The following is a 24,853-nucleotide window of genomic DNA, read 5'->3' as shown; positions in this document are numbered from 1 at the left end:
GTTGAAGGGTTTTGTACCCACGTGTGGAGAATTACATTTGGTTAATCGAGTTTTCGCAGTTATCACTTTGCAGTTACGACTTTGCAGTTACCACTCCGTAGTTACCACTTCGCAGCTACTGTTTCGCAGCTACTGCTTCACGGCCCCCCTTGCGTAATTTTTTGCAGCGCGCCCCCCCGAATGACACATTTTTGCCCGTCTTACCGTACGAAAAGATGCAAAAGTGACATTTTGCGAAAATAGGAAACAAGTGGGAACGCAAAGGGAAAGAATTTCCCCCCTCAGCGTTATTTTCCGTTCTATTCCCCGTCCGTTTTTTAACTATTTATAGCTTTAAAAAAAAAAAAAAAAAAAAAAAAAAATAATAGTGTTTTTTGTTGGAATAGCTAATTTTTGACGTAATTTATTTTCATACGTGTGAATGTTTTTTTTTTTTTTTTTTTTTTTTCCCCATGTTTCTGTTTACTACTGCATTTTCCCGTACGTAGTTTTTGATATAATATCATATAGTTATGCAAAATTACTTCCGCGTGAAGGTGTGATAGTGCATTGGGTGGAGAGCACTACACACATGCGTATGTATACACTTTCTCATCTGTTAACGAAGAAGATTTGTTTTCACTTTTCATTTGTTTGTTTTCGAGTAAACGCGATTGTCTTTCACGCGTTTGTCCTTCGTACGTTTGTTTTTCGCACGTTTGTTTTTTTACCCGTTTGTATTTGACGCGTTTGTTTATCCGCCAACGCACACGTTAGACAGCCATGCTCCTCGTTTAGTAACTCGCTAGTGCGCTATCCCCCTTTGGCTGTTTTGCATTTAATTAAAGAAGGGTGGAATTGCCCCATTTTCTCTCACACCAGTGCAACACCGCAAAGGGGGAAGAAGTACAAAGGGAACAAGTCAGCGTCATTTATGCCTCCACTCCAACTGGGCGTGCGCACCCATGTACGTGAACGAATGTCTGTGCATATGTAACTATGTGTGGATGCCTAGTTAAGCACTAGCGGAGATATATAGGCAAAGTGTGGAGTGATACCAAGACGCACACGTGAAGCAGATTAGCCAAAAGGAAGACCAAACGGGAAGACCAACCGGAAAAACCAACAAGAAAAAAATAAAATCACTATGTTACACTGAACATAGAGGAAGTCTACCCCCTCCTTACCCCTCCCCTTTTATTCCCTTACCAAATAGTATAACACTTAAAATGTTAAATGCAAATGGAGAGAAGGGCACGGAAGACACTTTAGACGATGATAGTAAAATAATTGTGGTGTCTGATAAGACGGACTCCGGTGGAGACACAAAGAAGAAGAAAAAGGTGCGCAGGAGGGAACAGAAAAATTAAAAAGAATGCTTGCACGTGGCGCGTAGTGGGCATGCCTCGGTTCGGTGCACCCAGTGTGTTTCTCTCCACTGAGCGGTCTACATCGTCGTGCACTACGTCTTCTGTTGCGGCCCATCTGCCGAGCCAACCCGTCTCAGTCTACATTTTTCCTCTTCTCGCATCGTTTGAGAGCTCATAACAATTGATGCCACCCCAATTTGGCCAGTGGGAATAATGGCTTCCTCGTCTAAAAATTTTGGCAAGGCATTTCCCATCCCGTTCCTTCCCATTCCTTCCCTTCCCCGTGCAGAAAAATAAGCAGAAGAAGAAGAGAAGCGATAGTAGCAGAAAGTACTCCACCGATAAGACCATCATAAATCTCACGAAAAGCGTGAAGAACGAAATAGTACAGGAAACGTCAACGGCGGATAAAATAAGCAAGGCAACGAATGATGAGACCACCGCGGGGTATAGTGACGACTACGTTGGAGAGTACACTGGAGAGTACGCTGGAGAGTACACTGGCGAGTGCACTAGCGAGTACGCCGCTGAACACACGGGGCGGCAAAACAACGCCGAGGAAATCTTCACTATACAAAATAACCGGAGCAAATTTGTCCGTCTGTTGCCTGTATTTTTTATTTTCCTTGTTTTATTCGTCATATACCTCATATATCTAATGGTAAGTGCTGTGAGGGGGTGTCCTATGCAGATGGGGGCGACTCCATTTGGCGGATGCCCCTGGAGGGTCTTTCTGCACGGGAATGACCCATTTGAAAAGTGCCATGTGGGAAATGAAAAAAAAAAAAAAAAAAAAAGGATGATTACCTCTTTTTCGAAAGAGCAAAAATGTGTATGCCAAATGGTTCATCTTTTGCTTCTTCCCTGTAGTACCACTGCCTGCCACTTATGTTGAGAAGCCACAGGAAGGTGTACGTCAACTACGACTGGAAGAGGTATGCTTGGGGGAGGCGCGCTTTCATGGCGCTTTCGTGGCGCCTTCGAGCCAGAAGGGGAGATTTAATATTTGCCCCATTGGTGTGTGTGCGCATGAGTGTGTGTACATGTCAGTGCCTGACTTCGCCACCCCCCTCCACTCCGCAGAGGAATCACCGAAGTAGCCATTTTCCACGTCTGCCTGATCATGTACCTGGTGAATTACCTGCTGTCTATAGTGGTCGCCCCTGGCTCCATCCCAAACACCGATGAATGGGAAATTAAAGACCACCAAGAGAATTACGCAGACCATATGGACAGCTACTTATTAGAGAAAAAAAAAACGGGAGAAAGGCGGTACTGCAAATGGTGTTGCAAATTCAAACCTGATAGGACTCATCATTGTCGAGTGTGCAAAAAATGCATTTTAAAAATGGACCATCATTGTCCGTGGATATATAACTGCGTTGGGTATAACAATCACAAGTATTTTATGCTCTCCTTAATTTATTGTTGTGTGACGACTGTTTTTGTGTCGATTACGATGTTCAATTCGGTTCGGGATGCCATAAGCCACAAGGAGGTAGGTCCCTCTGGGGTGAATTGCTGCCAAGGCGGTTTGCACCTCATTCGGGTGCTTTGATGAGCATAACGCACAGTCAGAGGGACATACGTGACGAAATTCCAACTGTTTTGGTTTTCAACTAGCAGGAGTCGCTAAGTTGAAGTGATTATTGGTGCAATTTAGAGTAACTCATTTTTTTTTTTTTTCTACCCTCCCCCTTTTTTTTAGACCCCATTTAACGAGTTATTTTTGCTACTCTTCGGAGAAACCCTGAATTCGTTCCTCGCCCTCATCATCACTTGTTTTTTATTTTTTCACATCTGGTATGAAGGAATGTACAGCCTGATGGGTGAATCTATCTGTGTGAATACCTCCCGTTCGCATCATTCGTGTCACTCTCTCCATTGTGATCATACTGTGTGTTCATTTTTTTTTTTCCCCCTTCCGCGTAGGCTCATGTTTAAGGCCATGACGACCATCGAATTTTGCGAGAAGCAGACGAATTACCAAAATCAGTCCTACTCGGTAATGCGTCATTTTTGACGGTGTCTCGTTGCACCAGTTTATGCTTGTCTACCTGCTGCCCATTGATATCCTTCCCCATCCCGCAGAAATACTATAACAAAGGTATGTACCAGAATTTCAAGGACGTTTTCGGCGAGTCCCCCTTCCTTTGGTTCCTGCCAATAGGTAAATAGTTAAGCGGCTGTATGATCGGATAAGCGGCTGCATGATCGGATAAGCGGCTGCATGATCGGATAAGCGGCTGTATGATCGGATAAGCGGCTGCATGATTGGATAAGCGGCTGCATGATCGGATAAGCGGCTGCATGATCGGATAAGCGGCTGCATGATCGGATAAGCGGCTGTATGATCGGATAAGCGGCTGCATGATCGGATAAGCGGCTGTATGATCGGATAAGCGGCTGTATGATCGGATAAGCGGCTGCATGATCGGATAAGCGGCTGCATGATCGGATAAGCGGCTGTATGATCGGATAAGCGGCTGTATGATCGTTTTTTATTTTGACGCCCCTTCTTTATTCGAAGAAAACATTTGGCAAATGTGTATACCTGTGTGTGTAGCGGCATGCCTACCTTGGTGGGGCCACCCGGGCTAATTCCACCCCACCCTTTCTTCCCCCATCAGACAACAGAAAAGGCGACGGAATAAATTTCATAAAGCGCTACAGTAAGGACTACAGCGGGAAAACGTCAGAAGAAACGATCCCCATAAAATCTAGCTGCTAATTAATTTGACCTGAACCAGCTTAGGGCCCATCCCCGAATTTTTTTAGTGTCGTTTCAGCACGAAATGACGACGGTCGATTGTTGAAGCGGTTGGAGGTCGGCCAAATAATCGAATGTTTTTTTTTTTTTGCGAACTTATTTTTTCCCATCTTGCGAGTTGCCGTTGCGCCATGCCCGCACGCATATGCGGACTATTTTTATTTTCCTTTTTTTCGTACTTGTGTTTGTTGCCTATCACATCGCAGAATTATTCCCCCGCTTGAACAGCGAACGTGTGTGTGTCTCTCCCACAGGAGTAACACCTGCGCACATATCTAGTCTTTTTTTTTTTTTTTTTATACATATGTATGCCGTTATTAAAATTTATATTTTCACGTTAATGTAGTTTTTTCTAGTGTTATTAATTTTTTCGTTTTTTCCGTCTCGCGGCGGATATTCCTCGCGCGCCACGCCCAGTCGCGCTGCTCTGCTGTGCTATACTATGATGTGATATGCTTCACCATTTCACAATTTTGCAATTCCCCCGTTTTGCAGTTTTGCAGTTTTTCACTTTTACAGCTTTACAGCTTTACAGTTGAGCAATGTTCACCCTTTTTTAATATGAACGTATGCTCGAATGCTCACTCTTCATCGCACCCTTTGTTCACTAACAACAACTTGCACACGCTTTTCACCAGAATTTAATTGGATTTGTTCAAAAAGACATGTTTTTATTTTTCCACAAAAAGGGGGAGCTATTTCGGACATATTTGTAAGTTCCTCTGCTTTTTCGTGGCCATAGCCGAATTGTTTTTCCAATTTTTGGGCCAAGGCCACTGTGCTAAATTGGGCGGAGTGAAATGTGACAACTTTGCTAAGGTGGGGTGCAAAGGGGATGGGAAACTTGTCAACACTGGGCGGTTATTCACTTTTTTTTTTTTTTTTTTTTTTTTTGAGAAATGAAAAATTTTATTTGCGGTACACCGAATTGAGCTTGGAAAGAAGCGGCATACCTATTTTTTTATTTTGCATTTTCTCGTTCGCGTCCGCTAATATGTCACCCTTTTTAGGCACACCGGGACAGTGACTCAGTTGAAAATGCACGAGGGGGAGCTAATTTCCGAGCACGCACGTTTGATCAGCATTGCAAGTTTAGCTTGATTAGTGGGGATATTTTTTTATTTTTTATGTTATTTTTTAATGTGGTAACCCCCTTTCGAAAGAGCCCTTCAACGTGTAGACCCGAATAACTGCCCCTGCTGAGCCAAGCCTTGAACTGCTAATGAAGGATGACAAGATGGAAAGCCTACTGAATGAAAAGAAAAATTTTATTAGACACGTTTTGATGAACGCGCCTCCCGGGAAAGTAGCCGACTTGGTGTCAGGTGTGGAGGGATAGCACGCTACACACCTTCGCGTGATGCATGCAAAAAGGGGGGTGCTCCAAGTTGACCCCTCCAACTGTTGCTAGGCATATGCCCCTGTCCGTTTACGCTTGTATGTAGTTTCCCACCCGATTTAACACCTTCACGTAGACTTAAAAACCCTCTTTGGAACAAGTGTGGTGATTCAAAATTCGATTGAAGAAGCCGTGGCCGCTCACAGTGAGAAGAACTACGCCATCATTCCTCTATCGGGTGACGAATATGTAAGAGGCCTGTCAAATGAGTCGAGCTGGTATTCCCTTGAGGCAGCAGCAGTGAGGCTTACACACCCGCATGTCTCTATGCGAGTGCTACCATGTGATCGTATTGGCCTATTCCCCTTTCGTGAACGCATATGCGCTCAAAACACGCCCCCTTAACTTTCTCACGCGAAGGTCATCACCTGTGAGGAGTCCAAAGTTGGGAATTCGTACCTCCAGCCGAAGCTGAAATCGCTGCTCGATGTTAACCACTTGAAGAAGGTACTCCCACACGGAAATATTTTTAAAAGAAAATATATGTTGTGCGTGCTTCCCTTCATTTTTGGAAATTTTTACGAACACTTTTTATTCAATAGAAGGTAAACACGACGGAGGACTTTGAAGAATTGAGCTACCCAGAGCTTTTGGAAAATTACAGGTTCGGCATTTGTGCATCCGAGGGGGGAGATTACTTCGCCTTTTTCTGCTGCATGGGTGGGGACGTAGAACATGTGTAGCTTAGCAAATATTATTTTGTTTTGCTTTGCACTGCTCTTCTTTGCTTTATCTTTTTTCACCCTTTCGCTGCACCCCCTGTGGCAGAAAAAGCTGCAGCGCAAAACTGGAGGAGTATGTCCAAGCGCACTACTCGAATTGGAACGAACTGCAAACGATTAATTACCCCACTGTTAATATCAACTCGAAGAACGGCCTTAGCGTGAAATGCTGCTCGTCTGTCTACGCTACGGAGCGCGAAGGCAGATTTAACCTCCTCCTTATCGTATGTTGCGACAGACACTATTTGAAGAATTTCCAGTAAAAAAAAAAAAAAAAAAAAAAAAAAAATTCCAAAATGTTCATGTACAAATTGGATTAACAGCCAAACGGTGGAGATGTCCACTTTTGTTTCTCCCCCTCCCCAGCGCCAGTTCGTGGAGAAGCTCCTGGAATGTGACTTTTTTAACAACGGATGAGGAAGTTCTCTTAAATGTAGAAATAAAATTAGCGCCCTTTCATTTTGTCCTATTTGGATAAGTACCTGCGCGCATACATATAAATGTTCGTGTGTGCAAAATATTTTCTCACATGATACTCCCCCAAATGGAAATCTCCTTTTGAAAAATTTCCAGGGCACCATTGACGTAGTTCTCACATATTTCGAAGACGCGAACATCAATTTTAAGGCCACGAAGAATTTTGAGAAAACGGTCCATGTGAACAACGTACGGACGAATGAATGGAAACAAAAAAAAAGAAAAAAGAAAAAGGAGTAAAAATGGGAAAAACAAGGCCTTTTCCGTATTGACCGTACTATTGCTGACGCTTCCCCTTTACACATTTCTAACCCATTTGGTATCATTTTTTCTACTTAGGATGTTGACACCTTTTCAGCAAATATTCTGTCCGCCATACGCGAGTGTGAGAATTGCGCGCTGTATGAGTTAAACGAGTTTCTCCTCCATATAGGTAGTTTGCATAAGGGATCATCAGGCATGCTTCATGCAAAATGAGCAGGCCCGTATGAACGTGCCCCCCCAACCCTGTGTACATCTAAGTAAGACAAAGTTTCACCTAACAAAAAATCCCTCTTTTTTTTTCCCCCCCCGTTTATTCCCTTTTTTCAGATAAGGAACTGATCAAGAACACACGGAAAATAATACCGTTCAATGGGGACAAGTTTGACTGGAAGGAGACGTACCAGGACATTCCCGCTCAAATTAAGTCAGCACATGCATGCAAATGTGTTTGCGTGGATACACGTGCCTACTGGAAAAAGTTGTATTTATAGAACTTTAAAAAAAAAAATTCCTGCACTGCATCATCTGCGTGCATGGCGGTTGCTACTAAAACATTGCTTCGCCAAAGATGAGTTGGCAGGGCAGGCTCCAAAATTCGATTTGGGCCTATTTGGGCCTACTTCTGCCTCCGCTTCTGCTGGTGCTTCAAATCTTTGCGTTCCAAAATTTTCACGAAAAACTTCTTCTTCTTAGTGACAGCTAGCTTTCCGAGATCCTTCATGCTGTCGATTTTTAAGGACTTCATTTTTTTCCTGACGTCATGGGGTAATGAGTGTTCCAACAGTTTGAGTTGCATGAAGTTTTTCACCTTGTTGTCTTCTTCCTTTTTCCTCTTCTCATTATTTTTTGTTTTTTCGTTTATTTTTTCCTCCAGCTGCTTTAGCTTTTTGAAGGACTCCAGGCTCAAGTCTTCATCGTTTATCATTCTGCTTCTGGTTCATTATATGATTCCTTTGAACGCGTTTGGGCGTCGTAATTTTGCGCCTACTTGAGGGGCTTTCTCAAGGATGGAAAAAAATTCCAAAAGTTTCGGGCTAATTATATGAATGGAGAGAGGAAGCAGTTCTTGCGGAGTAGGTATGTACGGAAGTATAATTTTGCAAATATGTTGCTTATTTTCCTCTGGGTAGAAATACTACAATTAGGAAACGCTCACATGGAGTGGAAATTTTGAGCAAATGTACCCACTGCTGGATGGTGCCCCTTTTTTTATCCCCATGTGGGTTTTAAAAATGGAGAACAGCAGCGGTGGCTCGGCAAAGTAACATCAAAAGAATTGCCCTTTTTTTTTTCTCCCTTTTATTCGATATTGCATAGGTAAATTTTTATAGTTATACTTTACTGATTTATTTTTGTGCGACTTTTTGGATTGCTTAATACGCGTAGCTTATTTCTTTCGCCCCCGACGAACGCCCATTCGGTTCAGCCACGCTCATTTTATTGCGTTGCAAAGGAGCGTAGCGAACAGCGGATGGCTGACTGGGAAAAGAGTTAAAAAGGAAAACGGAAAAGGGGAAGTATGCCATCGAAAGGTTTACATTTTCTGTTTGCATTTTATGAAACGCCCCAATAGCGCCGCAATTTATGTTGCATTTTAAAAATAAAAAAAAAGTTCAAAAAAAAAAAATTCGAAAAGGGGAAATTCTTACCTGACTCGGCATACATTTTTTACTCAAAAAAAAAAATAAGTTGACAAAAAAAAAAAAAAAAAAAATAATATCAAGCAAAATGAATAAACTCGTTACAAACTGTGGTAAAAGCAAAAGCTGCTTATGATGAATAATCCCCCTTCACATTTACAAACAAATGAATGACTACAAAACGACAGCTGTATGGACGTACGCGCTAATTCGTGGAGGGCCCATATATCATCTTTCAAATTTGGCCGATCATTTGCACACATATGTAAGTGTTTTGTTCACTGGTCCGAGGATGCACAGGAACATAGGTACCATTTCGGAAGGGCGCAAAATTTACGCCTCCCCACTTGGACCCATCAATCAACATTCACAGCCGTCGATGTTCTCAAAATTTTGACGTCAAAAATGGGTTTATTCGTGGCAGTTGTCTTGACGGCGGCCATATTTTCAATGCAAGTCATATTTTTGCTGACCCTCGCAAAAATGGTGTGTTTTCCATCCAAATGAGGCAAAGGAGATAGGGTTATAAAAAACTGTGAGGAATTTGTATTAGGGCCATTATTGGACATACTTAATATCCCAGCCCCAGTATGCTTTAATTCTTTATTTATTTCATCTTCGAAATATTCCCCATAAATGCTTTTCCCTCCTTTGCCTGTCCCCGTGGGGTCCCCCCCTTGGATGATGTAGTTGGGAATAATCCTGTGAAATAGGGTGTTGTCATAGTAACCCATTTCACATAATGAATAAAAATTGAAACATGTTTTGGGGCTATGGTACCAGTACAATTCTATTTCAAACTCACCCAGGTTTGTGTAAATTGTTATGTGTCCTCTTTCTCCTTTTCCTTTTAATTTATAATAGGCTATTTTTTCTTCAAATGATTTTTTTTTTTCGGACACTGCGTTGATTGCTTCTGTTTCTTCATTCTCTTCGTCGTCACTGTAGCCTTTACACAGCGTGAACATTTTAGGGGCTGCACGATGGGGTCTCTCTTATAGTTTTTTTTTCTTGCGGTGCGGTGTGTTTTAGGTTTAACAATATTAAATTGGGCTCCTGACAATTCGATTGCCCCGTTGATGCGGTGAATGGGCGTTCTTTTGTTGGGAACGCCTTCCTGCTGTGGTCCCCTTGGGTGGGCAACTAGCAGAGCGGCAACGTATATACTTTTGTTTGTAAACATATACGATTGCCTACGCGTATAGGTAGGTACTCATATTGTACGCCTGTAAATTACGACTAATAGGAACTCTTGCGGAGCTGTTGCTACGATGCAATGAACAACTTTAGAGGGGGGTCAAAATTAGCTACTTAATTGTGCCTTTCCTTTGCAATGGGGGGCGGTTTACAAGTAAAGGCGAAAGGAATTGCTCACAAAATGGTTAGCCTCCTTTTTATATGCCTCTCTAAGCGCGCATCTTTTGACGCTTCAACGGAGGTATCATTTTTGATACGTAAGTAGAAGCACTTTTGTTTTTATTTTCCCCTTTTGCGATTAATTTGCGCCATGCTGTAGGGGCCTATGCGCGAGATGAAACGTTCAACGTTGGGGGTTACTCATATCCCATTTTGGGGTAGATCATTTTGTGTTTTTTTCTATCCTTAGGAGTGTGGCAATTTTGTTTTGCCTTTTTGCCCGTCACGCGATGGGTGCTCAGAACAATTTCGCAAAAAAAAAAAAAAAAAAAAACATCCTGTGACCAACCGTCGGGTAGGCCCACTCGCGTACCACATGTTGGCGGCTGACGGGAGTTAACTCTTGTTTAATGGCATCTTTGGGGGAATTCCTCTACCATTTACGTAAATCCTACGTTGAACGTGGCACGTTCCTTACCCCCTACAGCTCAGCATAGGCACAGTTTGAAACGACCTGCCGATTTCAAATAATTTAAAAGGCGCAAATTGTTTTCTTAAATAGTTTAGTGGGAGGGAGACTAACTAGTGGGCGGCCTGAAATACAAACTGAGAAGTGTCTCCTCAGGGTGTTATAGGCCATTTATAAGTTGGCATAAAATAGCCCCGAGCGGGGGTGAACCACCGACGGAGGCACACTTTAAAAATAAAAAAATAAAAAAAAAAGAAACGAATGGGGGATGCCAAATGGTAGCTACAAAATGGCAAGCGTATTTGTTCGCCCCTTACGTAGCACACTATCTGCGGAAATGTGCCACCTTCTCATTTTGTGAACGTTGCAAAAGGTTTGCTTCTAAACTTTTGCGAGCGCGAAACGAACGTGTGGCGATGTACGGGGGGTGGGAAAGAAACCTCCCCCGTTTATGTCGGTGCTGTCCCTTTGTGGAGAGACAACCGTTCGCTCGGCCTGCTACGAAGCCGGGATGTTGGCTGCACTTACACAATTAACATCACAACGATCGCAAGCATTACCACCCCTACGGTTGGCACCTCATCTGGTCACTTTTTATAATAATAAAATCGCCAAATTTTCTCTCCTGGGAAAATACAAAATCATCAATTTTGGGGTAAACGTCCAAAGCGGCGCTGGAGAAGTGGCCCACACTGTCACTAGTCCTTTCTGGTGAAAGGGTCAACTTCGTCTTGGGGATAACGTAATAGGCAATTTTGTTTAAAAAAAGTTTATTATACAATTTGGTCATATTTTTAAAATTGATATTTTTATTTTCAGGCTCTTCCTTTGGATCCTTTAACAAAATTAAGTTAATGATTTCTTTTTTTTTTTCCAATTTTTCCAACTTATCCCTATTTTTGCCAAAATGGCTTCTATATTCGTAGGCAATTTCTTCCATATTTATGAGGGATACCATTTTTAATAAATTTTTCCCCGTTAAATTAAGCAGAAATTGGCTTAAAAAAGTTAACCTTTCTTTGTTGCTGAGCACATGTAGTCTTTTAATAAGGCCAATACCCTGAAGGTCTTTCCTTAAAATGATGCCACATTTGGTATTCAAATTGATATTCTCCTCAAGGTTAATAACTGTTGTTTTGTTCAAACGGTTTGAGCAGCCGAAAGCGCTCAGGACAGACTGCGTGAAGCTGATTCTTCCTGTGTACGTGTGTCCAACCACCCCGTAGGTAATTTTCCTATCCGTGTTAAACAAGCTTTTCAAAAGTGACCTTACAGTTACCTTATAGTTGGTACTATCCTTTGGAACATTATTTGAACGGCTCGGTGCCAATTTGGGGGCTGCATTATTTCCTCCTACGACTAAATAGCTCATATTTTGCCTCTCATAACATATAAACGGGATGGTTAGAAATGAGTTGCGAAAGAAATGTAGCCACTGCTGGAGTAGAGGCACCTCCACCAAATCACATTTATTTAAAATTAAGATGACTTCCTTTTTGCACAGCTTGATGAAGCTTATAATATCTTCCTCTAGATACACTAGCGGGTTCCTAACGTCGATGATGTAAAACAGGGCATCACAATTTCGTATGATTTCTAGGAGGTTATCCACGTGTAGGTACTTTTCGTTCAGTGAGGGGTACCTTTCTTCCTTCGCCTTTTCGAACAAGTGCATCTTTGCCGCGAAGTTTAGATCGAAATAGTTGTAAAGGGGGGTCACGCCTGGGTTGGCTTCTCCTACAGGTGCGCTTCCACATGTTGTGCTACCGTCCACAGTGCTACCATCCGCGGGGACATTTAGAAGTGCGCCGCAAGGAATGTTGATTAGTTCCCCGTGAGAGACCCCCTCCGAGGAAATGTCCAACTGAAACATCATATTCTGCAGCGTGCAGTCATCGTGTTGCTCCAACTTGACTTCCTTGCATGTGTCATCATCAGCGTTACTTTTGTTCCTTTTCTTCGAAGAAATTAACTTTATATTAGTTAGGATCTCCTTTTTAAAAATACATTCTGGGATTTTCATAGATTTTTTAGTGCTCCTCCTGTTATGGATTTTCGTTTTTTTAATAATTTTTTTTAGCTTCTTCTTGTGCGCCGCGACTTTCTTTGTGATGGCATATTTCTGCTTAAGGGGTTGCCTCTTGCTCGTTTTTCCTAGCTTCACCATTTTGTTCGGCTGTCGCGTTTAGGGAATGGTTAGACGGGCCCTCGTGGAAGGATACAAATATTGACGGGGCGCGTAAAACTGGTGGCTGATCAGACAAGGTAAAAAGTTGCCCCTTCACATGAACGGTTAGGAAAAATAAAAAAGGGGTAGTACGCTTGCCAAGAAAGCCACAAAAGGGGCGGTGCGTTCAAACGGAAGAAGAAGAGGAGGAAGAAGAGGACGCAGTAGGCTGGTAGAGCGGGCCCACTCCTTCATTCGCACAAGAGCATATTGGTGCAGAAATAAACCCCATGACAGCACACGTGTATGTTCACGGTTGCGATGATGCGGAGTTACATAGGTAAGCAGAATGGATGGTAGTGGCTTCTAAAAATGGGCACTGCAAGCGTTGCCGGCTGCGTTTGCTAAAGTGGAAGTGCCCTTATGCCGCTCCACAACGTGGGATAAAAATAAAACGAAGCAAAATGCAAAAAAATACAATACAATGCAATAACTTCTAACGTTCGTTCGATTCTGCCGTTCAAGCCGTGGCAGCAAAACCTTCAAGTAGAACAAAAAAAAAAAAAATATATTTCCCCACTTCGCATAAGCAATATGGCACTATAACATATGTATTTTTTCCTACTCACGTGAGTAGATAAAGCAGCGATATATCGCTTTTATAAAAATAGATGAGTTTCCAATTTTTAAGCAACTCTTTTGTGAGCATAATGTTATTTTAAAGGGGAAAAAAAAAAAGGCAGCTTTTTAAATATGCAGGTAAAAAGCAGGGCGATAAAAAAAAGAGCAGATTTTTTTTTTTTTTTTCTTTTTTGTGTCGTTTTGTAAAGCCTATGCAAATTATACTGAGGTTTTTCAGCTCGGTGCCACACGCTTAGTACAATTTAAAAATTCCGCCATTCGGAAAAAGCGCATACAACTTGGTGAACATCGTAAAGGAAAAAAATGAATTCCATCAAAAGTACAAAGTGACGAAATGGAGTTATCATTTTTTTGTTCAAAAATTGGAACAAATTTGCTTTACCATTTTTGCAAGCATTATCCATTTTTTGTAATAAGAAAAGGGCATATAGAAGTTAACCCAACTTGACCAACCGACAAGGTGGCACTTGTTTTCCCATTCACATATATGCAGCGTATGCGAACCGCGTTGTGCTATCCTTTTTGCGGCTTGAGCAGCGGGGAGGCAGGAGGAAATTTCCCCCCCCTTTTCCGTTTTTTTTTTTTTTTTTTCCTGTGGAAGGAGCAGAAGTAAGCGATTTATGTTTTTTAGAGGTTCCCTTTTCTTCATTTTTAACGATACGGTTGTATACTTTGACATTTCCAATTAAGCAAGTGGATAAGGTAAACGGGGATGGCACAGTGGAGGGAAAAGGCAAAAAAATGAAACCCAAGTGGCAGCGAACTTTTTTCCGCCCACTTTATCTGTGCCCGATTTTAACCCATTTATGCCATAATTGGAAAAGAAATGCGGAACACCACAACGGTGATGGTTCCTATTTAGTTGCAATGTTTTTCATCATCCCCGTGTGCAAATCGGACAGTATTATTTTGCATGCTAAGTATTTTACAGATAAATCGCTTTGATGGACCCGGAAAGGGCTCTCTTCTAAATAGCTAATTGCGCAGGTGGGCAATGGCGCATTTCTCTTCCAGCTCTCAACGGCCACATTCACACACAGTTATCCCGTTAAGCCAGTTGAAATGATCACTCGGATGCTTTTATGAAGAAATGTAAAACCGTTGAGTCATTCGCAATATAAATGTAGAAAATGTTCGTCAATTGGTATGGGCACATTTTGACCCCATATAGGGGTAGGGATAAGCATGCCATATGTAGTAAACAAATGGGAGAGCATATTTTCATCCCCTTGCAGCCTGTTCATCTGCTGCTAACTAACCATATGGGATGCATTGAAAAGTTTTTAAACTTTTTTTTTTTCTCCCCCCTGTGTTCAAGCATTAAATGCAGCATTCGCTATGTATGCACCCATTTGGGGGGGAGGAACAAAACCGTATGCACATTAAAAAAATATATCTTAAGTGTTAAAATTTGTGAGCTTCTACCACATTTCCTGGGTTCACGCCCTCCTCGTGTTTGCTATCATCCGGTTGTATCTGCGGTGAGAGAAAAGAGGGACGAAATTGCACATTTTTGTGTTACAACGTATGTGAGTATGTTTCTCCCCCTGTTGAGGCATTTTTCCTCCCAAATGAAGCAGCGTATGGAGCGCCTTTTCGATCCGTTGGCCACTCCATCTATTTGTGTGCTTCATCACCGATCCGCGTGCTCCACATTTCTTCGTCCGGAGACATGACTGGTGAGGATTTTCCAACTTGGCAAAATCGAACACGACGTAGCTTTCCCGATCGACGAAGTAATCTATCACTTCGCAGAAGTACCCCTCAATTTTGTTTTCTAAAAGGGGAGGGGGGATGAACCGGGGTGCGCAAAAGTGGTGAGAGGTGGTCTAGCATGGTGATCGCAGCGGAGTGCCATTCGAGGGGTCGCTGTCCATTGTTCGCTATCCACTGTCCGTTTTTTTTTTTTTTTTTCTTTCTCTTACCCATTTTGTTACCACCCTTCAGAATAGGCTGAAAATTCAGTACCATAAAGTTTTGCATTTTTTCCTGCGAAAGGTTTTTTTTTGTGGGAGCGGTTGGTATAATGGGAAGTTGTAACACCCCTTGCTGGGCAGTCCGTGCCCTGGGCTTCAATTACCTTTGCCTTTTTGATGGCCTCATTTAGGGTTTGAAAGGAAAATTTCTCCACCTTGTGGTTACATATACCTTGTGTGTTTACCAGTGCGGGGGAGAACTGCTCAAAGATTTTTTCCTTCACGCTGGTGAGCCACCTGAAGGGGGGGAGGGAAGTCCATGGGATGGTGTCCACATATGTGGTGTGTGCTTCTAACCAAATGAGCTTATCATCAAAGGAGTTTCTTGTTTTCTCTCAAAAGTTGCTCTCTTTTTATGTTACAGTTCGTCATATCTGGGCCTTTTGAGGACAAATTTTTTGTCATAGCAAAGTCGGATTTCTTGCTTTGGGCCACTGTACAGGAAGTAGTTGCAGAAGGGGTCTTCATCACAGTACTGGTGCGATGGCGGGGTGAGCAAATTCGTTTGAAAATGAACCATGTTGTGTTAGCACATTCGTGTGAGTAGAGATAGAATGTATAATCTTATGCACAAAGAAGGAGTAACTCCTTTGATGAAATAGTTTTTTCGTTCCAACCTGTTCTCCGTGGTTTACGCTCAGGGAGGATCTCCTTTTACTTATAACTAGGAAGAAGGAATAAGAGGCGATTAAAATTTTCTCCTTCATCTGATGGTTGACGGAAAAGATCGCATGGAAGATAGCCTCCCCATTTTCAACTGACCGTTGTAATTTTTGCAGTCAAAATACGATTCTGCAGAGGAAGGAAAAAGGGGTTACGCAAATCAGGGGGGGTATTAACGTGTCAACCCATTTGGTGATGTAGATCATTTAAGGGGAAAAGGTGAATACTTGGAAGGACCAAATATTTCTTTTGTGTTATCCCCTGGTCGAAGTTGAAGCCGGATGTCTGTTCATTAGGGGAAGAAAAAGACGAGCCATACATGTGTGTACATGTATCTGCGTACTCATGTGCACATATGGGTGTGCCCATGTTGTGGCGAGAAAAAGCTGCGAAAAAGTAGCGCATATCTACTGCACATTTGCAGCGGTGCACTTGTCCTGTGCGCTAAAGGCACAAAATGGTAGGAAGGAAAAGAAGAGAAAAATTTATTCCTCACCACGGTACTGGCAACTGCCAGGAACAGACAAAGGTAGCGAATCCCTCGGATGGCGCACCCCATTTTTAACATGACAAACAAGGTGAATTGAAAAAAAGGGGGGAACGGGGAACAGGGAAAAGACAACGTAGGGAGTAAAGAGAACGCGAAACAAGTTAACGTGTGCAGAGTGGAAATACCTATGCTGTGTACTGAAAGGGGGAAGATTCTCAATTTGCACATTTTTGCTGAAAAATGCGGCCCCCCAAAAAATGGTGGAACTAATTTGGACAGTAAAATCCACTTCGATTACCTCCTCGTGCTGACCATCCTATGAGGATCTCCGAATGTATATACAAAGCAGCGCAATTAGTGGGTGACATAAAAATGTATGCATTAAAAAAAAAAAAAAAATTCAGCGGAGGAACAAAATGGCAGCTCTTTTAATCAGGCACCTGGAACGTTTAGCAGCGTTTCCGTAGTAGAGCAGCTTTGTACCTTTGCAACATTGTAACTTTGCTTGAAGTCGCCTTTTTACCCCTTGCGTTCGTCCGTTTTGCAAATTTTGCCATTTTTTAAAAAGAGCAAAGGCGCTTTATAATGTTTTAAAATGAAAGGGGGACAGGAAGGAAAGCCATATTGCAAAAGGTTACAGCGGAGTAGGGAAAAAAAAGGGGCGAAATGAACATATCTTTTTTGTCTACATAAATATAAATACACTAAAAAAAATTTTAAAAAATAGCTCCTGAATTTAGCTGAACGGGTTGGACATCTCGTATAATTCTTAACAAAAAAAAAGGGGCAGCACGATGGTGAGCATAACGCGAACTTCGTCAATATTGCAAAAGGGAAAAAGGAAAACAGAAAATAAAAAAAAAGGAGACACAAATGAAGAAATTAAAAAGATTCAAATTAGGAACAAAACAGGGGAATGCATATTTGCGGGATGAAAAATGAGCTTCATTTTTTTGTTCCAAAGGGGTGGGTGTGCAATTTACTCCGCAAGGGTTGCACAGGTTGGTCTGCAAATGGGGTTGCTGGGCACGCTCCTTGATGTTCAGCGGACCTGCTCAGGGCTGACATTTCGCGCCGCTTCAAACGGTAGCAAACGACAGCAAACCAGTTCAAGCTGCTTCTCACCGCCTCAAACCGCTCCCCCCCCCTCAACCGATGACGAAGTGGCTCTTGAAACCCATCTCCTCCTTGGAGTCCTCCACCTTCTCGCGCCGGTCCAGGATGAAAATCAGAATTCCAATGACGGTCAAGCAGATGAGGGTGATGTAAATGATAGAGTAGAATTTCTTGGACGGGTTGACGGAGAGCTGAATTTGCCACTTGTTCGAATTGTCCAGCGGATATGGAATGACGATGATATGCGAATTGGGGATGATGGAAACCCACATGTTGAAATATTTCTGTTCATGTGTCGGCATGCCCACATAGAACTCCTCCACGTAGTTACTGGTTCGGCCTAGTCCAAACAAAACATACGGTAACTGCAAAGGGGAATGAGCGGACTGGCTTTTTTGAATCCCAATTCGGCTGGATTTAACCCCATTCACATCGATGACGGTAATTTTGAAGGTGGGCCCATGGGCATTCCCCCCTAGCGTTTTGGTCGTTATTTTGTCCTTTTCTTTATAGCAGTCGTTAACACATATGCCATTTAACGCGGTCGACTTTAGGAAAAGCGAATCCGTTTCGTTGCTTCGGATGAACCCTACCGCTCCATACTTGCTCTGCTTGCTAGCCGTTTTGTACTTCCCAAAGATTAGTATATCTAACACGCCATTTTCAAAAATGTCAAAGAAAGCGGAATTGTAAACATCAGTGACAGTTTCGTCTGGAGATGTAACAAATTGGTAAAAATTAAAAAATCCCCGAATGTCTATGTTATTTTCTTCATATACACCCTTCTGTTCATTTTTATAAATCCGCACATACTTCTGACCTTTATCATTTTTCAGTGTTATTAGTAGGTCTAAAAATCCATCATCATCCACATCTCCAACGCTTAGGTAGTAGGGGTAGTCTGCATTTCCTGAGAGGTGCAACCCAGATGTATCCACCACAGAGATGAAGTCATCATTTAATTCTTGCACAAAGGTGAAGTCACTTTCTGAGCATAAATTGGATGCCAATCTGCATTTACTTTCATCTGGCTTTTGCCAAGAGTGGTCACATATCTTCTTTTGAACATTCGGGATGAAGAAAATTTTGTCATCACTCACACAGCAGTAGTTGCAGTAGGAGCTTTTGGTACACGTGGGAATTACAATGTCGATGGATCCATCGCCATTAAAATCTCCAAACAGGACTTGCAAAGAATTGGGTGGCAAATTATAATTTTCTTTATACTTCATGTAGATGCTTTTTCCATCCACTATTTTGTTCAGCCAGATTTCTAAAGCGGCGTTTTTTTTTGAGTTACCTTTATCATATACGGTGAACACCAAATCGGCTTTACAATCCCCATTGATGTCTACAACTGCACTTGAATTAGGGTTCGTAATTTCACCCACTTCTGCCTTATCAAATAGGTTCATACTTTTCCACAGCGCACTTTTGAATCCTCCTTTTTTATTAATCCATACAAAACGAGAAAAACCGTTTGCCTCGCTGGAAGGCTGTTGTCCTATAAGATCCGGCAGCCCATCATTATTGATGTCGCAAACGAGTGGGTGAACATTACTGAAGTAGATGCTTCCATTCGTTTCTTTTGCACCTCCCTTTTCGTTGCCCGGTGCAACTACCACGTGAGTGACATATTCCTCATCTGAGATGTCCTCATTTGCAACTTCTTTTTTTCTCGAGTTAAATGCCTCTTCCAGTTTGTCATTTTCGTTCTGCAAAAATGAGGCGACATAATACTTGGGCGTTTTGCTACTATCCTTGGGGTCTTTAAACAGCACGAGGACGTCAAGCGCGCCATCGAAATTGAGATCAATGGCCGTGACGTTCATCACTTGGCCTTTCAAACTCACTTCCGTGTGGTACACAAATTTGTTTTCATGCACACTGAAAATGTGCACATAGATGGTGCTCATCTGTTTGTCTTTGTCATACTTAAAAAGAATTAAATCGGTTTTTACATCCGAATTGTAATCCCCAAAATCGCCAATCTCCGCGTCTATGTTCAGCCCAAGATTGTAATTTATCTTATATTCTAGCTTTTCCATCGGACTTATAGATTTCCATTTCTCAAACAAGTTCCAGTTATTCCCTTGGACGTGAAAACCTGTGTAATTCTCTTCATTTTCGTTCCCTGATAGGTGCATAAATGCTCTCCTTATGATGCTGTACAGGAATAAAAGGGACACCAGTTCGAACACAACGCTGTACTTTCTGCATATTGCCATATTGTGCCTTTTTGATGAGCGCGCCAAGCGGGGGAAAAAAAAAAGTCACCAAAAGGGGGGTGCACGTAAAGGTTGGTACTTAAAAAATGGGATGTTTTGTCCCCTATCAAATGCGTTTGCTTTTCTTTTTTTTTTCCCCTTTTATGTGATGAAAAAAAATTCCCCGTCTGCGTCACGTATGGCTTATGCGCACGTTAACGGAATGCTATGCGCCCCTTATGTGTCATTTTACAGAGTGGCCAAAGGGGAACACGCGCTGGGGCAACGGTTAGGGAGTCTCCACGTTTTAAAAAGGCACGTACACACGCATGGAAAAAAAAAAAACCCTTCGTGTAGTGTTGCTCATGCGCGGGAGACTTAACCTTTGAATTTTCCCAACATACAAAATGAGCTGTTTCAAAAGTTCTTCATAAAAAAAAATTCATATGCAAACAGGTGGAGTTTTAAAAAAAAAAAAAAAAGGCAAATCAGAGGGAAGCACACGTATAACCATGCACGAAATCAAATGTCACGTCGTGTGTTCTGTTTTGCAAAGTTATACACGAATGTTTGTACCAATATGTACGTTGATAGGCGGACTGCTACGCGAGGGGGGCATTTCCCCAGCAACAAAACAGGTTAAGCATGTCAGTTGGACTTGACACAAATGGGCGCATACATATGTTCAGTACGTATGCACGTATGTATCTCCCTCTGCTGCGTAGTCCACCGCGCAACTGCAAACGTTGCGAAGGAATTCATAACAAAAATTCTCTCAACTATGCATAACGGGCGATGTTAAGGGGGTGAAAGTGCCGCCAATTGTGCCAATTGTGCCAAGTGCGGCGAAGTTTGGCTAATTATAGCTAACTATGGCTAATTATGGCTAAGTATGCCAAAGGATGCTAGCAAATGCGGCAAAAGGCAAGCGCAAGCGGCGGGGAAAAAAAAAAAAAAATGCTGCTTGTCGTGAAAACACGCATGGCGTGATGAAAAAGCATCGCAAGTGATAAACGGGTAAGATCAAATTGGAAGGAAAAAATTTCCCAGTGATTTCACTCTCTGCGGGTTTAATTCGCACCAGCGTTCGAGTTATATCAATGTGCGGATGCGCGTTTATTCGAGTCATCGCTTAGGCCATGTGATGAATGCGTGGTGAGTGCATTTGGGAAGTATAAGAAAGTGCCCTGTTTTTTCGCGAGGCGCTTCGGCAAAAAGCAAAGGTGGGGTTTATTGAGGGGCAAAAAGGATGCGCTAAAAGGATGCGCTAAAAGGATGCGCAAATACTTTTAACAATTCAAAAGGGGAAAAAAAAGCAAAAATTAAAATAAAAATGAACGTTAGCGTTAACGTTAGCGTTAGCGCAAATGTGAAGGTGAAACAGGGCCAAATGCGCAAACTGCGCGCAAGCGTCAAATGATAAATGTCAAATATCAAATGTCAAACGCCAAATGACAAATGCCAAAGTGGAGAAATGTAAATGCATACACAAATGGGGAAAGAGTGCCAAAATAAAATCCTCCTCTTTTCTTCTGCATGAACGTTTGCAAGCGTTGCCCCTCTGCTGGGTGTACCAGAGCCCTGTGCCCCTTTGGTCCAATTTTCAGCCCAAAGAAGCACTATATACTTGCCAACTTCGGAGTTATTTCCCGAGGGACGCTCAAAATGGGTAGGAGTTCCCCTCGTTTATTACGTCCAAATGGGGCATGTACATCTCTACGGTTATGCCGTCCCGTCTTCACTTAAAATTCCTCAGTGGGAGGCTCATTGGGGCTATAAGAAAAAAAAAAAAAAAAAAAATGATGGGTAAATTAAAAGTTGGCTTAAAAGGTGGTACTATCAGCCAAAGCAGACACAACCGGATTGGCTGCACTTCGCTTAATGGTATATCTCCACACTGCTACGATGAATGCACATGCTGCACAGTTTAGACATTTCCGCGTACGGCCCACTCTCCCTACTTGCACTTCTTGTCCAAGGCCCAGTTCCTCAAGTTGTGGTAGGTCGTAGCGCCGCAAATATTGTAGTGCGTCTTCAAGTTATAGTAATAAGGCAACCCCCCACATAAATTATCATAATCCAGCTGCTGCAGCAACTCAAAGTTGTATGAATTTTCATACATTTCTAATTTTAAAAAGTTCACCCCTTCTTCTTCCTTTAATTTGGTTAGCAGCTTTTCCATACTGTTGCAGTATTCGCAATCTTCACTGTGGAAACAAAGGAGGTGTGGTAATTTTTTTTTTTCCAAATTGAGGAAGGAAAGGGCGTGCCTTTTTCGTCTCCTCCGTGTTCCAGCTAATCTCTTGTTCTGCGTAAAATGGAATGCTCGGCAAATCATCGGTGTTGCGTCTTGGGATGTTAGCTGTGTTGAGTGGTGGCCATTTTTTAGAGCCACTCCCCCGACTGTGTTATCATTGTGGCGAACAAAAAGGGGGCTTAAAAAAAGTGTAAGAAAAAAAACGCACACGGAGACAATGCTAATGGTGCGAAACGGGGGTGGAAAAAACATGAGCCAAAAATTGTTTGAAGTGGAAGGAGTTTTCTCGTTTTGTTTCGGCTAACTTGTATTTGTTACTGTGTGCAAAGTGGAGGTATACATGCGTGGGTAGGTGGTTTTAGCACTTGTTCTGCAGCTTCAAATGTGTTCCCTTTTTAAGTAAACACTATACGAAATGCGGCACGATAAAAACTGCCCTGCGTTGTTGCTTCTACTAATGATGTGGCGAATGAACCACGTGGGGTGAGTAACTAGTTTGTTTCTAATTTGATAGGAGGTGGCGTAATCTCGATCAGGAGGGGCACAAATTTGCTTTTTCCTAAGCAGTGCAGGTGGATCAAATTGGCATAAAAAAAAAAAAAAAAAAGGGGAAAAAAAAAGTGACTTCTTTCTCCTTATATGTGCTTATATACCAGAGTGACTGCTCACTAGTGTGGCAACTCCTACGAGGCGTTTTTCAAATTTGCAAAAAGGCACGCGTTAATTCCGTTCTGTATTTGCTTCGGCTAGCTTAGCGAGGCTTTACGTGCTGTTTCTAGCTGCGCGCGAAGTGTGGCACATCCCGAAGAGGGGTGTAGGCTTTGCATGTGCCTATCTCCTGGCAAATCACGTGCCACGCTGTGTTGTCAAGCCGCTTTGTCACACCGCTTTCCCACGCCGCGATTCTGTGTTGCTTTGCCAAAAGTGCATCCGAATGGGGGAATCCCGCAAAAGGTGAATGTGGAAATTTTATAAAAATAAAACTCTCTCTTTTGTTCACGCCCCCTCGGTTTTGAAGTGGCCCCAAAGGTTGCCAAACTGTGTATGTATAAAGCACGGCAAAAAGAAGCGCGCCGCAAAAGGGCGCCGCAAAAGCGCACATAAAGGTAAGCAACCCGCCGAATGCGCAGCCAGATAGGGGAACAAAACACTCATAGAGCAAACCCCCCAGGCAACGTGCCACGTAACGTTCCACGTAACACCCAATTGTAAGCATTTCATACCTGAAATAGGAGAGAAACAGCTCAGCAAGAGTGACTTAAAGAGAAAAACGATTTTTTTTTTCCTTTTCCAGCTCTACTTCCACTATAAGAAGACCATCCCAACGTGCTTAGCCCGTACGCTTGGGTAGTCCCTCCAGTACAACCCACCCCTCTCCCATGATCGAGGCAAATTTCTGTCATCCTTGCACACGTCTGCCTTTCACATAGGCAGGCAGCCTTTAAGGCATCACACGAAAGGGTATAAAAAAAATATCCCAAGATGTGTTTGATCCTTTTTTTCTGTATATATATGCTTCATGCGTTGAAAGGCTTGAAAATAAACACAAGAACTAAAAGGGGCATACGCTTATTAGTAACTAACGATGGAACGTACAAGAGAAGGCTACGAGAAAGAAACCTGTGCTTATTAAGGAGCAAAATAAATCTCTCCTTTTGGAAGAAGAAATATCATGAGAGATCCATAGATGAGAAGCTGAAAATCATCCCAGTGTACATATTGACAAATTATAATAATTCGCCCTACATATTTCACGAAAATGAAAAACAAGTGTGTTACCTTTTTCTTTGTCCGTACGATGCTGAGAGTATGCTGAACGATATAATAAATAGCAATGGGGTGAGAAATGCCAGGAATATAAAAATACATTATTTGGATATGCAGAAGGCTTATCAGCTGATAAACGAATTTTTACTTTTGAAAGAAGCAGAGAAGAGGAATGCCCATGTTGGCAAAAATAATGTTTGCTGGAAATTAATGCCGTCAAGCAGACAAATTCAAAATGCGCTTTTATTTTTATCCTTTAAAAAAAGAAGCGAATTGGTGTGTCCTATTTTTTATGTAGACGGGTATTACCTGCAACGGGATTCCAAAGACATTGTGCCTTTGTTTTTCGATGTGGAGGATTTGAAGGCCGCAATTGAAAAAACGCCCCTGAAAAGGTGCAAAATTAGGGTCCTCAATTTTGTCGACGTGATCTTTTCGGTAAGAGGAGCGAAGCAATGGGGGGAATAACCCTCTTCGTGTGTGCAGTTTGGGCAGCCTCTACCACAGTTGCACATGCGGTGGCGTATAAATGTGGTTAACCGCAAGCGCAACATATGAACTTGCGCATCTTCACATTTTTAGCGCACGTGTGTGTTCTTTGTGCGACCTTCTTGCGTATTTATCCCTCACATTCGCGGATGTGATGTGCAAACGAAAAATTGCCCCCCTTTACGACAGGACAATCACAAGAAGTTCGGATTCATACCCAGTTCGAAGAGTGTGGCGTACTTGGACAGGTTGAAAAAGATTGGCGTGAGGAAATCGTACTTTTAACTTGGCATTTTTTTTTTTTTTTTTTGAAGTTTTTTTCCCCAACACGTTTTTGTAATTGTACACTATTTTGTATATTACGAAATTTTTTATTCGCGGAATTGCTCTTTTTTGATAGCATAAAAGGGGAGAACTCTTTGTGGGAACCTTTTTTTTACAGTTTTTTGGTTTTTTTTTTTTTTTTGTCCGTTTGTTTTTTTTATAACGTGGAGATTCCGCTTTCGAAGGAATTTCTCCCTTCCTTTTTCCATAACGCCGTTATTTAATTTGTTTTTTTTACAAAAACTTTAACCAAATTGTAAATTAGTCAATGTGTGAATGGTGCTGCGGGTGTACCACAACACCACGCAG

At 42.3% G+C, this 24,853-nt stretch overlaps 9 protein-coding genes across 9 annotated transcripts, besides 36 other annotated features; 3 read left to right on the top strand and 6 right to left on the bottom strand.

The window, feature by feature from the left end:
* Nucleotides 1-1,060: 1,060 nt before the first annotated feature.
* Nucleotides 1,061-1,089: a microsatellite.
* A 119-nt stretch (nt 1,090-1,208) lies between these two features.
* Nucleotides 1,209-4,080, top strand: PVX_079830 (hypothetical protein, conserved; the record flags this gene model as incomplete). Its single annotated transcript, XM_001613624.1, has 8 exons — nt 1,209-1,322; nt 1,639-2,010; nt 2,220-2,284; nt 2,433-2,847; nt 3,058-3,152; nt 3,282-3,354; nt 3,441-3,519; nt 3,980-4,080. 8 exons carry the CDS (start codon nt 1,209-1,211, stop codon nt 4,078-4,080), a joined length of 1,314 nt encoding a protein of 437 aa, XP_001613674.1.
* Nucleotides 1,363-1,388: a microsatellite.
* Nucleotides 2,350-2,375: a microsatellite.
* Nucleotides 2,884-2,908: a microsatellite.
* Nucleotides 2,977-2,998: a microsatellite.
* A 299-nt stretch (nt 4,081-4,379) lies between the features above and the next one.
* Nucleotides 4,380-4,403: a microsatellite.
* Nucleotides 4,404-4,895: 492 nt separating this feature from the next.
* Nucleotides 4,896-4,970: a microsatellite.
* A 185-nt stretch (nt 4,971-5,155) lies between these two features.
* Nucleotides 5,156-5,224: a microsatellite.
* An 18-nt stretch (nt 5,225-5,242) lies between these two features.
* Nucleotides 5,243-5,264: a microsatellite.
* A 77-nt stretch (nt 5,265-5,341) lies between these two features.
* On the top strand, nt 5,342-7,472 carry PVX_079825 (F-actin capping protein, alpha subunit, putative; the record flags this gene model as incomplete). Its single annotated transcript, XM_001613623.1, has 9 exons — nt 5,342-5,444; nt 5,595-5,707; nt 5,879-5,965; nt 6,061-6,122; nt 6,287-6,499; nt 6,607-6,673; nt 6,814-6,906; nt 7,057-7,150; nt 7,309-7,472. 9 exons carry the CDS (start codon nt 5,342-5,344, stop codon nt 7,470-7,472), a joined length of 996 nt encoding a protein of 331 aa, XP_001613673.1.
* Nucleotides 5,606-5,637: a microsatellite.
* Nucleotides 5,701-5,721: a microsatellite.
* Nucleotides 7,390-7,414: a microsatellite.
* Nucleotides 7,473-7,497: 25 nt separating the features above from the next.
* Nucleotides 7,498-8,655, bottom strand: PVX_079820 (hypothetical protein, conserved). The gene has a single exon (XM_001613622.1). The coding sequence runs from the start codon at nt 7,904-7,906 to the stop codon at nt 7,598-7,600; it is 309 nt and encodes a 102-aa protein (XP_001613672.1). The 5' UTR covers nt 7,907-8,655; the 3' UTR covers nt 7,498-7,597.
* Nucleotides 8,589-8,673: a microsatellite.
* Nucleotides 8,674-8,977: 304 nt separating this feature from the next.
* Nucleotides 8,978-10,197, bottom strand: PVX_079815 (cyclophilin, putative; the record flags this gene model as incomplete). Its single annotated transcript, XM_001613621.1, has 1 exon — nt 8,978-10,197. The coding sequence occupies exon 1, from the start codon at nt 9,587-9,589 to the stop codon at nt 8,978-8,980; it is 612 nt and encodes a 203-aa protein (XP_001613671.1). The 5' UTR covers nt 9,590-10,197.
* Nucleotides 9,635-9,654: a microsatellite.
* Nucleotides 9,960-10,045: a microsatellite.
* Nucleotides 10,139-10,158: a microsatellite.
* Nucleotides 10,198-10,422: 225 nt separating the features above from the next.
* Nucleotides 10,423-10,535: a microsatellite.
* Nucleotides 10,536-10,753: 218 nt separating this feature from the next.
* Nucleotides 10,754-10,817: a microsatellite.
* A 1-nt stretch (nt 10,818) lies between these two features.
* Nucleotides 10,819-10,844: a microsatellite.
* Nucleotides 10,845-11,011: 167 nt separating this feature from the next.
* Nucleotides 11,012-12,613, bottom strand: PVX_079810 (hypothetical protein, conserved; the record flags this gene model as incomplete). Its single annotated transcript, XM_001613620.1, has 1 exon — nt 11,012-12,613. One exon carries the CDS (start codon nt 12,611-12,613, stop codon nt 11,012-11,014), a length of 1,602 nt encoding a protein of 533 aa, XP_001613670.1.
* Nucleotides 11,688-11,727: a microsatellite.
* Nucleotides 11,728-11,795: a microsatellite.
* A 222-nt stretch (nt 12,614-12,835) lies between the features above and the next one.
* Nucleotides 12,836-12,860: a microsatellite.
* A 161-nt stretch (nt 12,861-13,021) lies between these two features.
* Nucleotides 13,022-13,048: a microsatellite.
* Nucleotides 13,049-13,592: 544 nt separating this feature from the next.
* Nucleotides 13,593-13,743: a microsatellite.
* A 447-nt stretch (nt 13,744-14,190) lies between these two features.
* Nucleotides 14,191-14,216: a microsatellite.
* Nucleotides 14,217-14,467: 251 nt separating this feature from the next.
* Nucleotides 14,468-14,490: a microsatellite.
* A 92-nt stretch (nt 14,491-14,582) lies between these two features.
* PVX_079805 (hypothetical protein, conserved) lies at nt 14,583-16,620 on the bottom strand. Its single transcript, XM_001613619.1, has 9 exons — nt 16,391-16,620; nt 16,122-16,179; nt 15,994-16,023; nt 15,849-15,895; nt 15,594-15,706; nt 15,336-15,468; nt 15,181-15,244; nt 14,893-15,032; nt 14,583-14,731 (listed from the first exon to the last, which is right to left on the bottom strand). The coding sequence occupies exons 1-9, from the start codon at nt 16,610-16,612 to the stop codon at nt 14,660-14,662; spliced, it is 879 nt and encodes a 292-aa protein (XP_001613669.1). The 5' UTR covers nt 16,613-16,620; the 3' UTR covers nt 14,583-14,659.
* Nucleotides 14,947-14,973: a microsatellite.
* A 292-nt stretch (nt 16,621-16,912) lies between the features above and the next one.
* Nucleotides 16,913-19,728, bottom strand: PVX_079800 (T-cell immunomodulatory protein homolog precursor, putative; the record flags this gene model as incomplete). Its single annotated transcript, XM_001613618.1, has 1 exon — nt 16,913-19,728. The coding sequence occupies one exon, from the start codon at nt 19,726-19,728 to the stop codon at nt 17,533-17,535; it is 2,196 nt and encodes a 731-aa protein (XP_001613668.1). The 3' UTR covers nt 16,913-17,532.
* Nucleotides 18,645-18,686: a microsatellite.
* Nucleotides 19,604-19,634: a microsatellite.
* A 440-nt stretch (nt 19,729-20,168) lies between the features above and the next one.
* Nucleotides 20,169-20,230: a microsatellite.
* A 130-nt stretch (nt 20,231-20,360) lies between these two features.
* Nucleotides 20,361-20,397: a microsatellite.
* Nucleotides 20,397-20,431: a microsatellite.
* A 256-nt stretch (nt 20,432-20,687) lies between these two features.
* Nucleotides 20,688-20,754: a microsatellite.
* A 695-nt stretch (nt 20,755-21,449) lies between these two features.
* On the bottom strand, nt 21,450-22,200 carry PVX_079795 (hypothetical protein, conserved; the record flags this gene model as incomplete). The annotated part of the gene is made up of 2 exons (XM_001613617.1): nt 21,669-22,200; nt 21,450-21,480 (listed from the first exon to the last, which is right to left on the bottom strand). Exons 1-2 carry the CDS (start codon nt 22,043-22,045, stop codon nt 21,450-21,452), a joined length of 408 nt encoding a protein of 135 aa, XP_001613667.1. The 5' UTR covers nt 22,046-22,200.
* Nucleotides 22,055-22,119: a microsatellite.
* Nucleotides 22,133-22,201: a microsatellite.
* Nucleotides 22,202-23,446: 1,245 nt separating this feature from the next.
* PVX_079790 (hypothetical protein, conserved) lies at nt 23,447-24,505 on the top strand (the record flags this gene model as incomplete). The annotated part of the gene is made up of 2 exons (XM_001613616.1): nt 23,447-24,169; nt 24,410-24,505. 2 exons carry the CDS (start codon nt 23,447-23,449, stop codon nt 24,503-24,505), a joined length of 819 nt encoding a protein of 272 aa, XP_001613666.1.
* Nucleotides 23,744-23,787: a microsatellite.
* Nucleotides 24,506-24,853: the final 348 nt, after the last annotated feature.

Source organism: Plasmodium vivax, chromosome 10, assembly GCF_000002415.2.
Source record: "Plasmodium vivax chromosome 10, whole genome shotgun sequence".
NCBI classification, from domain to species: domain Eukaryota; phylum Apicomplexa; class Aconoidasida; order Haemosporida; family Plasmodiidae; genus Plasmodium; species Plasmodium vivax.
Note: the sequence above shows the minus strand (reverse complement) of the source record. Positions and strands in the feature narration are given on the sequence as shown.

What these genes read in the sequence shown, in the direction of transcription:
- PVX_079820 (XM_001613622.1), bottom strand. Translation starts at nt 7,906, where the DNA reads ATGATAAACGATGAAGACTTGAGCCTGGAGTCCTTCAAAAAGCTAAAG.
- PVX_079805 (XM_001613619.1), bottom strand. Translation starts at nt 16,612, where the DNA reads ATGTGCAAATTGAGAATCTTCCCCCTTTCAGTACACAGCATAGGTATT. An exon ending in TGACTGCAAAAATTACAACG is followed by an intron (nt 15,896 to 15,993) that starts GTCAGTTGAAAA and finishes CCTTCTTCCTAG; the next exon opens with TTATAAGTAAAAGGAGATCC. An exon ending in GAAGGGTGGTAACAAAATGG is followed by an intron (nt 15,033 to 15,180) that starts GTAAGAGAAAGA and finishes CTCCCCTTTTAG; the next exon opens with AAAACAAAATTGAGGGGTAC.